The 13,676-nt window shown below is 40.3% G+C and overlaps 1 protein-coding gene across 2 annotated transcripts; it reads right to left on the bottom strand.

Moving 5' to 3' along the window:
• On the bottom strand, positions 239-6,297 carry LOC110433587. Of its 2 annotated transcripts, XM_021456020.1 has the most exons (4): positions 5,750-6,283; positions 4,312-4,368; positions 3,991-4,031; positions 3,464-3,823 (listed from the first exon to the last, which is right to left on the bottom strand). In XM_021456020.1, exons 1-3 carry the CDS (start codon positions 6,023-6,025, stop codon positions 4,023-4,025), a joined length of 342 nt encoding a protein of 113 aa, XP_021311695.1. In that variant the 5' UTR covers positions 6,026-6,283; the 3' UTR covers positions 3,464-3,823; positions 3,991-4,022. The 2 variants fall into 2 exon arrangements, 1 of the variants encoding a protein (XP_021311695.1); XR_002451069.1 differs by adding an exon at positions 239-2,182 and having other exon boundaries at positions 2,371-3,823; positions 3,991-6,297.

The following is a 13,676-nucleotide window of genomic DNA, read 5'->3' as shown; positions in this document are numbered from 1 at the left end:
GCACGGCATCTGTTTGGCTGTACAGACTCTATCTACTAGTACAGATAGGATTTCAGATAAACACAAGCCACCAAAACAGATGAAATGGGTGTTGACACAGCCAGCCACCTGCTGGCTGCTGTTGTGGCTGCACGTTGTCAAGCTCGTAACTGCCACCGCTCTTCACCTTGAAGCTAGTGTACGGCTCCTTGCTCCTATACTCACAATACAACACTCTGTCACAGAGTCAAAGACAATTAATTACATATTATTTATAATATTTTATTGATGTGGCAGCATATTTATTAAAAAAAGAGGTAGAGAATATAAGACTTCAAATCTTATTTAGACTCTAAGTTCATATTATTCGAGATAATAAATAACTTTAAATTTTATAATAAAATATTTATTGTGAGTGTCCTTACGCTCGGCAAGATTTTTTTTTTTCAGCGGCTGCTCAAGCTGTGGTTGTGGCTGCCTCGCACACAGGAGCACGCATCCTTAAGATCTGAGCACGTTTTCTCCAAAGAATAAAAATCTAGGCATGCACACTATCCGTCTCAAAATAGATGTCATTATCATTGAGAAATCAAATATTTTTAACTTTGATCAAATATATTAAAAATATTAATATTTATAATACTCCCCAGTCTCTAAAAATTTCAATGCCTATAGTTGTCTTAAGTCAAATTTTTTAAACTTTGATCGAATTTCTAGAAAAAATGCTAAGATTTATATTATCAAATTAGTATCATTAGATTTATTATAGAAAATATTCATTTTATGTCATAGATATTGATGCTTCTTTTATAAAGTTCGTGGATTCTAGAAATTGAAGCTTTTAGGGACGGATGAAGTACACAATTAGTATCATTAGTGAGATAATTGAATATACTTTCTTAATAAATGTATTTAGAGATAAAAATGTTGAGAAAGTTTAACCTATATGTATCCTATGGCTACTTCTATTTTGAGACAGAGGGAGTACCATGGGGATGGTCATTGAAAAAAAGCACCAATATACTTTACAAACAAAAATACAAAATAACATATCCAGAGATATCTCCTATTGAGATGCATTTGAACATGAATATGTAAAGTGCTAAATGTACCAACAAATTGGTGAATTTTGTCTCTGAAATTTTAAATCCTCTACTTAATAAAGGTGTTTATATTTTTTTAGATTTATTCTAGATTAACAGTGTTATTTTTATAGTAATACCTGATATGTTCGTAGACAACAATATACTTATGATAACTTCATCAATCTCAGGATATACTGGCATAGTCTCCAAGAGTTGCTTATATGGAGGATAAGGTGGTGAGTTTACAATGATTGGTTAAAAAAAATGATATATAAGCGTTAGAGATGACTTAATTGTTCGAAGAAGCTTATATAAATGGTAATGATGGGACCTGAGCGTCCGACTCATTTATTCATACTAGTATAATGCTCGTGCTAACGCCACGATATCACATAACTAGCCAAATCAAATAACTAAAAGACGTATATGTTAAGCTATTAAGCATGACTTATTTCCGCACTCCTAGGAGTAGTTACTCCTACCTTCAATAAACCACATTGTGTATATGTTCATACTTATTTAACGGTTTGAGTATGTTTATATACTTTATATTAAGATACTCTAGATCTTATGACGTGAAAATTTTTCGAAGAAATCTATATTTTTTAATGTATTACTAAAATGACACTATTGTAGTATATATAATAAGTATAACCACATACTCTATGTATGCATGCATACTTAACATATATATCACCCCTAGATGGTCTAATATGATCATATCTTCGTCTACATATATTTCGTCCGATCGTAGGATATATCTTAAGTCTAGAGATATAGACATGGGAGTAAGTCTAGAGATATAGACATGGGAGTAGCTACTCCTAGGAGTACGAAGTAATTTCCATATATTTATACCCTAAGTCTACATGTACACAAGAAGAGATTAAATGTTCCGGCCACATATTTCCACAAGGCAGCTAAGACTCTTACTACACCCCGCAACACCAAATTAGCAGGCAAAAAGACAATGCAAAGAGAAATACATTTACAAGAACACACACCTTGGCAGCAAAATGTCTTCAGCAGGTCTTCAAGCTCCCCTACATTTAGAAGCCGCCCTCAGAGCTGCCAACAATCAACTGGTGCATGATCTTCTGGATGTACAATGCACTCATCTGTTTAGCCAAAACACACTTTAGGTAGAGGTGGTGAATTGTTTCTTCTTTCTTGCGGTGTTTCAAAAATCGAGTAAGGCCTTGTTTAATTTCCAAAAAATTTCAAGATTCTCCGTCATATTAAATCTTGTGGCACATGTATGAAGTATTAAATATAGATAAAAAAGATAACTAATTGTACAATTTACCTGTAATTTGCGAGACGAATCTTTTGAGCCTAGTTAGTCTACAATTGAATAATAATTGTCAAATAAAGCCAAAAGTGCTACAGTAGCGAAATTCAAAAATTTTCGCGAACTAAACAAGGCCTAACAAATCTTTGTGAAGATCAATATAGGCTTGAAGAAATATAATAAGTAAATAACCCAAGAATTTACCTAACATCTATCTAGCAGAAGTATTGGAGGACTTGAAATGACCAAAGAGGTTACAACATCAGCTGCTATTTGCAGGTGCTCTCGTGGGTGTCTAGTTACTGGAGCTTGCTCTCAGTCAGGAGACCCAGGTTCGAGCCCTGCATCCTCTTAATTAAAAAGCGGGGGGTGCAGTCTGCTCCTTCATGTCATTTTTAACATCAACTGCTATTTGGTTCTATAAATTAAATGATAATTGAAAATTATTAAAGTTGAGCATTCAGCCCGCGGGCCAAAGGCACGACCCAAAGCACGGTGATTTGGCTCAGCCCGAGCACGGCACGATCCGATCCTAACTGGGCCCGGCCCGGCCCGAAGCACGTAGCGGGCCGTGCTTGGGCTGACCCCTTAGCCCGCTGGGCGGCACAACACGGCCCGCTTTTAACAGTAGGAACGGTAATGGCCCGGTATCAGGACATTTGTGAAACTTGAAGTATCAGGTTTTGTGACTTGTAAAACTTATGAATTTTAGCAAGTGAAATATGATCTGAGAGTATATTGTGTCATGTGAATTGTGAAGTATTAATATATGTGACTTGAATGTAATGTACTTATGCTTTGTTAATTTTATATTAAATTTGATGTTTTTCATATAGCGGGTCATGGGCAGGTCCGAAGGACTATTGGGCCTCGTGCTTTTCGGGCTGGGCCGGCTCGAAAATCAGCCCACGAGCCATGCCTGGGCCATCAGGCAGGCACGGTGGCCTGTGGAGGCATGGCCTAGTGGCACGCGCGCCATACGGGCCCGTGCTCTATCGGGCCGGGCCGGCCCGTTGCTCATATTTATAGACAATGCAATATCCTGGCAGAAAAAAATGACATCGCATACCCAACAAGGTGTTGACTAATCTAAGTATAAACACTCAAGTGGACCATGGTGCATGAAATAAAAAAATACAGTATGTATGTACCTATCTAAGATCAGGAATGGACAGAAAAATCCAAAAATACTATGCAGTTCGAACAAACTGACTCCAACTTTAACCAAAGGAGAGTCCTCTTTTCACTTTCTACAAAAGGAGATAGGCAAACTATAGAATCGATAGCTCAAGCAAAAGGTTTCTGATTCTTCCTCAACAGCTCAAACAAATATATACTAATTAAGAATCTAATTATCCAGAGATTAAATGATTAATATATGCAGCATTAGTGAAAACAAAAATACAACTTTTGTCAGCTAATTTTAAAGCTGGTCAACCTTCCTTCTATGATGAGCAAATTATTATCCCTACAGTAAGAGAGCAAAATAATCAGTAAAAACTTACCATAAAAGAACTTATATAACTATAGTAGGAACCATCCCAATGAAACAATGGGCATGACCCATCGTACCATTAGCAAGGTGCAAAAATCAGCAATAATGATTTGAGTAAAAAAAAACTTTTGTTTGTGCACCTTTGCCAGAAAGCGTCTCCAATGCAGTATCCTCAGAAGCCCTAAACCAGTAGTTTAACAGACAAAATGCTCTCACAATTAGCAACTCTAAAATAGCTGGCATGCAATCCAATATATTATAAAGCTGGAAAGACAGTACAAATACAAAACAACAGACAGATTTTAGGATTTTATTGTGCAAATGACTGAACATGCACTGAGCCATCTTCAGTATTGGTGAGGCAAGAGCTAGGCATCAGACACAAGTATAACAAAAATAGTTAACTGATCACTCTGTAAAATACTTAACAAAAAAAATATTTAAAAGGTCTCATATAATACCTTAAATTCAGAACTTGCGTAAATGAAAATATATATTGTTCTTTGTTCCTGAACTTCCTAACAACAAAAAGAGAAGCAGATGTGAGGCAAGAGCTAGGTGTCAGTTAACTGATAAGCTAAATAGACACAGGTATAATCAAAATACTTAATTGATCACTCTGTAAGATAGTTAACCAAAAAGATATGTTTAAAAGGACTCATATAATACCTTAAATTCAGAACTTGCGTACATCAAAATATATATTGTTCTTCATTCTAGAACTTCCTGACAGAAAAGCTAAACTACAAGGACATATCACATATCAGTAATTCAATTACTTCTTTACTAATCTAAAGCCTTTACACTTTCTCAATGAACTCAAAAGGCTCTTCACCGTCATGCTCTTTCTTTACAAAGACAGTACCCCTCCAATTTCCCAATAAGCCTTACAAAACACTGCACTCCGAAGCGATCAGATCATCACAATGGATACATATATATTAACTACATCAACAAGGGTTGCTGCCGATTCAAAAATGAAACAAAAGAAAGGCCTAATTACAATTGACAGCAAGGACCTTTTGACCCTTCTTCATGGTCACATGGCTTCATGCAATAGAATTATAGAAATAAATGAATCCTACAACAGATTGTCAATTGATGAGTTCTAGAAACACGATATTGTGAGTATTGAGAGCAGTACTTCTTTTTCCTAGAAATGGAAAGGGAAACAAATAAATCTATATATCATTGGGCATTAGGGCATCAGAAACTTGAATTTTCATCTTCCATTTAGATGTCCTGAAGGGGAATTAATCTGTGTAACCGAGTAAGAGCATCTCCAACAGTTTTGCATATTGCTTTTCCATTCTTGATTTTTGCCAAAATTCACAAAAATACCTCTCCATCAGTTTTGCATATTGGTTTTGCATTTTTAGAAACTTGGCAAATTCTAGAGGAGGCTTGGCATTTATATAAGTCCGTCCGCGACTTGGCAAACACCGATCTGCCGCGACTCCCACGCGCGATCGGAAAACACCGACCACGGCAGCAACAAGATGGATCAGCGATCGTGGTTCAGCGGCCACCGGTCAGCGGCGATCGTGGACTACTTGCCAATCATCATTTACAGAGCTGCAAGCCCAGAATGTTGTCACAAGATAACAGTCCAATATAAACAAAATGTTGTGGACTGAATCTCGAAACAATAAATTTTGGTTTGTAAATAACACTACATAATGCACTTGGATGAACAAATAACACAAGCGATATCTATCCAATAAAAAAAATAAAAAGAAGGGACATGACTAAGCAGTCGTGAACTTGAAACAGAGACATGCTTTGACTGTGACTCCGTCATTCCAGCATCAAAAACTCCAATGCGATTAGGAACCATTCAGTCGAAGAAGCTTGGGGTTTCTGGAAGGGAAAGGGGAAGGGACTCAAGTGAACCTATACATTGGGGAAGTCAGCGCAGGAGAGGTAGCCGTCACAAGCGAGGTGGTCGAAGTTGGCCTGGACCTCGATCCAGGCATTGCTGGCCTTGTTGCTACCGCTGATGAAGAGGGGGCCGCAGATCGCGTGCTGCGCGCCGGACTTGGTGCTGTCGAGCTGCGCACGACGGCTAGGATGCACGTAGATAGGGTCTCCGGTGCAGGGACGACACAGATCGGCTGAACAGGAACTCCTGTAGGATCTTTCCTCCTCCGGATTGCCTGTGAAGCTGCCGTCCATATGGTACCAGAAATCAGAAGGAGAATGTTTTTTGCAAATCGCAAATCAGGAGTTGAGGGCGACGCGCGGGATCGAGAGGGGATTCATGTTTTGCGTGGGGCGCAGTGCGGGATCACGCATGGCCGGAGTCGGGCGGAAGCTTGCGTTGAAGCCAAAGCCTGGAAGCGGCCATGCCCCTAGGATCGTGGGGAAGTCTTGTTAGTATAGATCTGGGTCATTGATTTTCACATGGGGTTTTTAGGTGCACAATCTGGTGTGCACGGAAAAACATCATCCCCGTGGGGGATAAATTTTTTGTGTGGATTTAGTATAATTTTAACTGTTTCATTATAGATAATAGATCAGAGACGCAGGGACACGGGCCATGTGACACAACCACTTCACCGCTTATCTGATCAACTGCCGCAACATCTTTCCATCTCCGCTTCGTCGCTCTCACCTTGCTACTCCTACTGCCTGCCCCGTGCATCCGTGGCCGTTGCTCCACATCCACGCTCGTAGCTCTACCACTGCTTCGTGCGCCCACTTCCATTGCTCCTGCCATTGCTTTTGCTTCGCCACCCGTGTCGTGCCTGATGATGCTAATGGCTTGGGAGATGACACTGATGGCCTAGGAGCAGCCCACGGGCATCGAGGTGGCCTGGGAGACAATGCTTCTCGATGGATCTAAGGCCGCCTCCTCTTCCTCCTCCTCCTCCTCCTCCTCTGGATCTGGATCTAAGGCCTCCTCCTCCGAATCTGAGCCCTCATCCTCTGGATCTAGATCTAAACCCTCTTTCTTCTTCTCTTCCTCCTCCTCCTCTGCAACTAAGGGATACGACGGTGGCTACGGTTCCAACGGTCTCTCGGATCAGATCTCCTGTGTTGCAGTTGTTTTTTTATGTTGCGTTGGTTTTCTTCGAATGTTGCAGACTGCTTGAGATGTTGCAATACATTTTTTTGAATGTTGCAGCATAATTTTTCGATGTAATAGTACCTATTTTTTGATGTTGCAATATATATTTTTCAATATTATTGTACATATTTTTTGGTTGTTGCGATAAATATTTTTTATTATTGTAGTAGTTTTTATCGATGTTGTAGTGCATGTTCTTCAATATTGCAGTAGATATTTTTTTGATGTAGCAGTACATATTTTTCATTTGTTGTACAAACCTTGCACTACTGATTATGTAAATTTGTACATCGCTTATATCAAGAATGTCGTCAATCTACGAAACCCTGACAACATCACGATATGATGATCGTCTTATTTGGAAGATCCAATTATTGAAAACTTAAATTCTATCAACTAGAACATAGTACGCATAATCAAATATGCATGGCTTGCTAGTGACTAGAATGCCAAACGTATAACACATTTCATGTAAAGTTTTATGCCTATTTCTTGATTGCAAGTTGAAGAAAAAAGCAATAATAATGAAGACATCAGTATCATAAACTATTGAATTGCATGTCATGTCCCAGATGTCAACTTTCAAACTTTTTATAAATGTTATGAATACAAATTTCATACCTCGATTGCACGATGAGTGGAGTGGTCACATGCACGACATAGAGAGAGCTTGGTGGTGCCTCACATTGGGTGAAAAATAGGTTACACTCATTACGAGTAGCAAGAAAATGGGTAGTACGAATGGTAAAGAATTGTGTTGCAAGCAATAACTTATGATATGCACATGTTTGTAAGTGAAAGAGTTGGCAATATTTATAGGGAAACAAAGATGAGAAGTAAATTCACTTTTCCTACAAATCTGCTGTCGTAATAAGAAGTTGTGCATAATTTGTGATGCTAGGAATTGACAAGTCGGTTGATAATAAGTAAATTTATTTTCCAACTTGAATCAATAACTTTTCCCACCAAATAATTTGCTAAAAACTAAAACCGCTTTCACATTGAGAAGTTTGTATTAATTTGTGACTTTATAAACTACAATGACAATTAAAATTATAGAAAATAATAATGACAAGTAAATGCACTTTCCTTGGAAAACTTGTAGAATAATCAAAAGCATTACTTAATTTGTGATGCTAAGAATTAAACCACTAATACAATGAGACGGGTGTCATAGTTTGTGGCTTTAGGGACTAAAATGCTGATAAGAACTTTTGGGAAACAATAATGACAAGCTTTTTGCATAATTCGTCCTACAAAGAACTAAAATATTTCACTAGAAAAGTAGAAATATAGAGACACACTACTGAAAGTCTCAGTTTGGTTTTGGCAATTTAGTAACAAGGTTAGGTGGACTAATGTGAGTTGTGCGAGATACACAGGTGTTTAGTCCACATGTACACTAGTGTGTGAAAGACAGGGAACCATGGTGTTGAAAAGGATTTGGCATTGATGGTAATGCTCAACTAGTGACATGATGGAGGTCATTGCACATTGACACATGACATGGTGCCATGTGTTAGGAAAATGGACCCGATGGGCCATTAAGTTTGATTTTGGTGTTTGATAAAATAGCATGACCATTTGGACTAACAAGGCTTGCTGGTATAGAAGGTGTTTTGCGGTGCAAGGGAACCTCAAAGGCCAAGGTCAAGGTGCACCTGATGAGCGACACGCTAAAGATCGTGTTGGTGAGGGGGACATCGAGTGGCCAGGGCTGCTTCACGAAGATGAGCTCCTTGATGCACTTGTTGATGAGGAGGTCGAACAAGCACACGAGTTCAATGTGGTGCGTCACTATGGAGCCCTAGGTGTGCCTCTACAACCTAAGACACTGCTGTAGTGATCATGCCTAAGTCAGCATCACGAGCTAGGCTCTGGCCGTGGCCAGCATCCAGGATGTGGAGGGCAACGATGAGGACGAGTGGTGTGGAGCACCAAAGCACATGAGCTAGCACATCAAGAGCAAGGCGGTGCATGCGACATCCTTGATAGGAAGACATGAGATGATGCCCCAAAGGATATTGTTAGTGAGTGCTAACTTGGTCCTCAATAACGTGCCCACCGGCTGGGATGTGAAGTAAGAGGAGAGCTAGCTACCTTCATAGACAAGCAGGTCCAAGATCTAACAGCTCAGGGAGTCTCTCATGGTGGTGCTCATGGCTAGGTCCAACAAGTGTGTGTTCATCCCTTGCCTCTTCATCTAAAGAAGCATAACCTTCATGGTTGTACCCAGAAGGGACATAAAAGAGCGGTGATGGGTTTATGGAATTTTGTTGGAGTGGTGGTGATGCAGATGGTGATGAACTAACTCACCAGTCCAAACTATTTATTGCAAACTGAAAGAATGGAAAGGATATGTGTTCAATCAGTTAGCCACCTTTCCTGCTAGCAATTGACATCAAAATGATATGAATCTAGCTTCTCCAAAAAGGTTCTAGTTCTAACTTGTTTGCAAAAGCACCCTCTACGCTGAAATTGAAGCTTTCTAAGGTAAAATGACCCTTTTTCAAAAGAAGGAAGAACGAATAGAAGAGATCAAATCTAGGGTATCTCCCGACTTGCACATGAGAGGAAACCTCAGTGGCATTTTCGTATTATTCATATGAACTTGATCACCATTTCCAAATTTATGAACGTAAAGGCCTGAAAGATGCCAAACAAAGCCCTGTTCATGCAGTTTGGCTTGTTCTTCTTGGCATCAGAAGCCACTTCATATATATCATTGGGTACAACTTCTAATTAATCCCATAGAAAAGCTGGTGCAAATGTTGTGCCAAAAGGCTGGTTTTCCACCATGGTACTGGTGGCTGTGTGTAGCAAGGACACAGTTCCATTACTCATAACTATCCCAAAATTATATCTTGTGACGACACACAATTAAGGATGCTCATTTATACTACATCTAATTTGTGTATAGCAAGAAAATGGGTTGTGCATGCATATGGTAAAGAATTGTGTTGCAAGCAAAACCTCTAGTCATGAAGGCACTACCTCTCTTTTAGCAATATTGTATAATATACTTTGTGTTGCTGCACATGTTTGTAAGCAAAAGAAATAACTATATTTATTCAGAAACAAAGGTGAGAAGTACATTCATTTTACCAGTAAACATACTAGTGGCATAGTAAGAAGTTTTGCATAATTTGTGATGCTAGGAACCGACATGTCGATTGATAATGAGAAGTAAATTACTTCTCCCCTTAGTATCACTAACTTTTACTCTAAAATCATTTGCTGTGAACTAAAACCGCTGGCTAAATGCAATAATTTATGGCTTTATGAACTACAATGGCAATTAAACTTATAGAAAATAATACTGAGAAGTAAATATACTTTCCTTGGAAAATCGATGGAACAATCAAAAGCTATACTGTGATGCTAAGAGCAAAAACCACTAGTACAGTGAGATGTGTGTTACACTTTGTGGCTTTAGGGACTAAAATACCAACTAGATCAAACTTTTGGGAAACAATAATGATAAGTAAATGTTCCTTTCCTAGGAAACCATAGCACAGTTAAAAGTTTTTCCATAATTTTTCATGCTAAGAACTAAACTATTTGACTAGGAATATAAGGAACAACAAATAAAAAGCTCATCCACAATTTATTGCAAAATATGGTGAGTACATGGCCCATAGGTATCATCACGAAGGTCAAAGCCACCACGAGTGCTTAAAGCCGTCTAGATACAGACGATGTATATTTGAGGGCCTCTCATTTACTTGATATATGCAAGGCATACATACATGTGCAAGTTAATCATTTAGTCACATCTCTCTATAACACTGTCAATATACTATTAAGGCAAGGTAGGGATCCTCTAATAGATACCTCTAGCAACCCTAGGACTTGCCATTTTTGCATCTAAATTGTAATCAATGTATCACACATAGTAGATCATACGAGTATCAATGTAGCACACACAACACATTTTTATACTAGTTCAAGTATGGGTTACCCTACATCCAATATAGCTGAGGAACATGTTTCTTGTATCTCATGCATTGGAGGCTGGTTATGACTACGGAGATTGCAACTATGTAATTGAGGATCTACTAGGATTTTTTAATGAGATGCACCCTACAAAAATTCTCGGTTTGGGTTTGGTAATTTAGTGACAACTTAAGTTGGACTAATGTGATTTATGTGAGATACACAGGTGGCTAGTCCACATGTACACTAGTGTGAGAAACACTTTGAGCCGTGGTGGTGAACTGGCTTTTGCGTGACGCTAATGCTCAACTAGTGAGATGAAGTAGACATCGAGCCATGGTGGTGAACTGGAATGTGACATGTCTTGGTGTCATGCGTGTAAGGAAAATGGACCCTATGGGCCATTGAGTTTTGATTTTGGTGTTTGATAAAACAACAAGATCATTTGGACTAACGAGGTTGGCTATTATACTTGATGGCGAGAAGGTAGATCTAGCGCATGGGTTTGGCATGGTGCATGGCCATGGAGCCACTAGTGAGTTCGATGCAATGGAAGGGGCCCGAGTGTGCCTATAGGACCTAAGACACGCTGCAATAACCATGATGGAGCAGGGCCGTCTCTAGAATTTGGAGGCTCCGGTTCGAACTGCAAATTGGGGCTCAAATTTTTTTCACACTTGGTCATAAAAAAAATTTATATAGGTACATCCGACATCACAATTTGGCAACACTTGATTTCAGATGATTAAAATTCACTCATTAATCAGATTGGGAATCACCTGAGGTCCTATGTGCTTGCTTGCATGCCTACGGAGCCTGGCGGTCTGGTTTGTACCTGCCCTCACAGTTTATGCGTTGCTGGTGCTGCTGTGAGACCTACAGTCTGGGTCTAGCCTTTGCTGATTGCTGAATGTTGAGTTAGCTTTAATAGCAACAACACACGACGAAGAGTCGAAGACGAGAGGTCGTGGGAATGGTAGTCGAGCGAACACATGCTGGTGCTTGCAGCTAGGCTAAGGTTCTAACATTGTGACTTTTTATGAATCACTGTGTGCTGATGTATGTGAGATGGGGGCCCATGTTTTATGGGGCCCCTGTTCTGTCGCCCACCTCGCACCTGCCTATCGACGGCCCTGTGATGGAGCCGACATCATGACCTAGGACTTGTAGGGCGTAGATGAGGATGAGCAGCATGGAGCACCAAAGCGGTGTTCTTGATAGGAAGATGTGAGATGATGTGCTGTAGGATATGGTCGAGGCGCGCTGACTCGATCCATGGCAATGAACCTACCAGCTACAATAAGAAGTCAGTTGAGAGGAAGGCACTAGCATAGACGAGCAGGTCCAACAGCTAGGAGCTCAGGACGTCCCTCATGGTGGTGCTCATGGTGTGGTCCATAAGGTGCATGTTGATGCCTTGCCTCTTTATCTAGAGGAGCTTACTCTCCATGGTTGTATCGGGAAGAGACACGGAAGAGCAGTGAGGGATTTGGAGAATTTCATTGGGGTGGTGTCGTGATGATGGTGTCAAACTGACACCGCTAGTACACCAATATTTGTTGTAAACTGAAAAATAGAAAGGATATGTGTTCAGTTAATTAACCACCTTTCCTGCTAAGCAATTGACATTAAATGATAAGTATCTGGCTTCTCTAGAAAGGTTCTAGTTGTGACTTATTTGCAAAAGCGGCTTCTAGGTTGAAGTTGAAGCCCAAACAAAGTCACGTTTTGGCGGCTTGGGCTTCTAAATATTAAATGACTTTAGCTTATTTTTTTTGACATTAGAAGCCATTTCATATAGAACGGTGGGCACAATTCTAATTAAGTACACAGAAAAGTCGGTGCAAAACTTGAGCCAAAAGGCAAGTTTTCTGTCATGGTACGCACCTCTAGCTGAGTGGCGAGGACAGGGTGCCGTTACTCACAACTGTAGCCAAAAATTTATATTGTGGCAACATGCAATTTTGGCTGCACATTTACACTACATCTAACTTGCGAGTAGCAAAAAATGGGTTGTGCATATGGTAAAGAATTATGTTGCAAGCAATAACTCTAGCCATGAAGGCACTCTCTCTCTTTTCATTGTTAAAACAATATCCTATGATGTACTATGTATCACTGTGCATGTTTGTAAGAGAAAGAAATTGCTATATTTATAGGAAAACAAAAGTGAGATGTACATTCACTTTACCCATAAATATTAAAGATGGCAACGGGCACAAATACCCACATGCCCACAGGCAATTGACCCCCTGGGCAAGGATACGTGCGCGTGAGTCTGCCCGCAGGCACGGATGCAGGTACATCCCCAAATCTGACGGATATCGTTCTATACACCCACAAACTAGCTCTTGGAACAACAACCCCTCTTTGTATATACACGTACTCAAATCCCTAGGGTCCAAAAATTCGCAACTCCCTCCCACTCCCACCTGTTGTGCAGCCGCCCGTCTCGCTCTCTACTATTCACACCGCACGCACACCGCCTCTTGCGCCTTTGCAAGTGGAGGACCGTCGGCTCCACATCGTACTCTGCACGCCGTCTCCTACCTCCACACATTGCCTCTCTTAGAACCTCACGTAGCATGACATGGACGCACGCAGTGAGTCACACTCCTCCTTCTCCAAAAGTCTGCATCCTGGCACTTGTCCCTTGGTCACAAACAACTCCCCATAGGCGGCACCCTTGTCTACACGTGGCTCCCAATGATGGTGACGGTGGCGTCCGTGCACAGCCCCCTAAAGACAGAGGCAACGACATTCACCTAGTACAACGGTAGTGATACCAGCACATTGGCTTGCCCGCAGATAGCGGGCAAA

Source organism: Sorghum bicolor, chromosome 3 (assembly GCF_000003195.3).
Source record: "Sorghum bicolor cultivar BTx623 chromosome 3, Sorghum_bicolor_NCBIv3, whole genome shotgun sequence".
Classification (NCBI taxonomy): Eukaryota; Viridiplantae; Streptophyta; class Magnoliopsida; order Poales; family Poaceae; genus Sorghum; species Sorghum bicolor.
The sequence above is the reverse complement of the archived record's forward strand: the minus strand, read 5'-3'. Positions and strand labels throughout refer to the sequence as shown.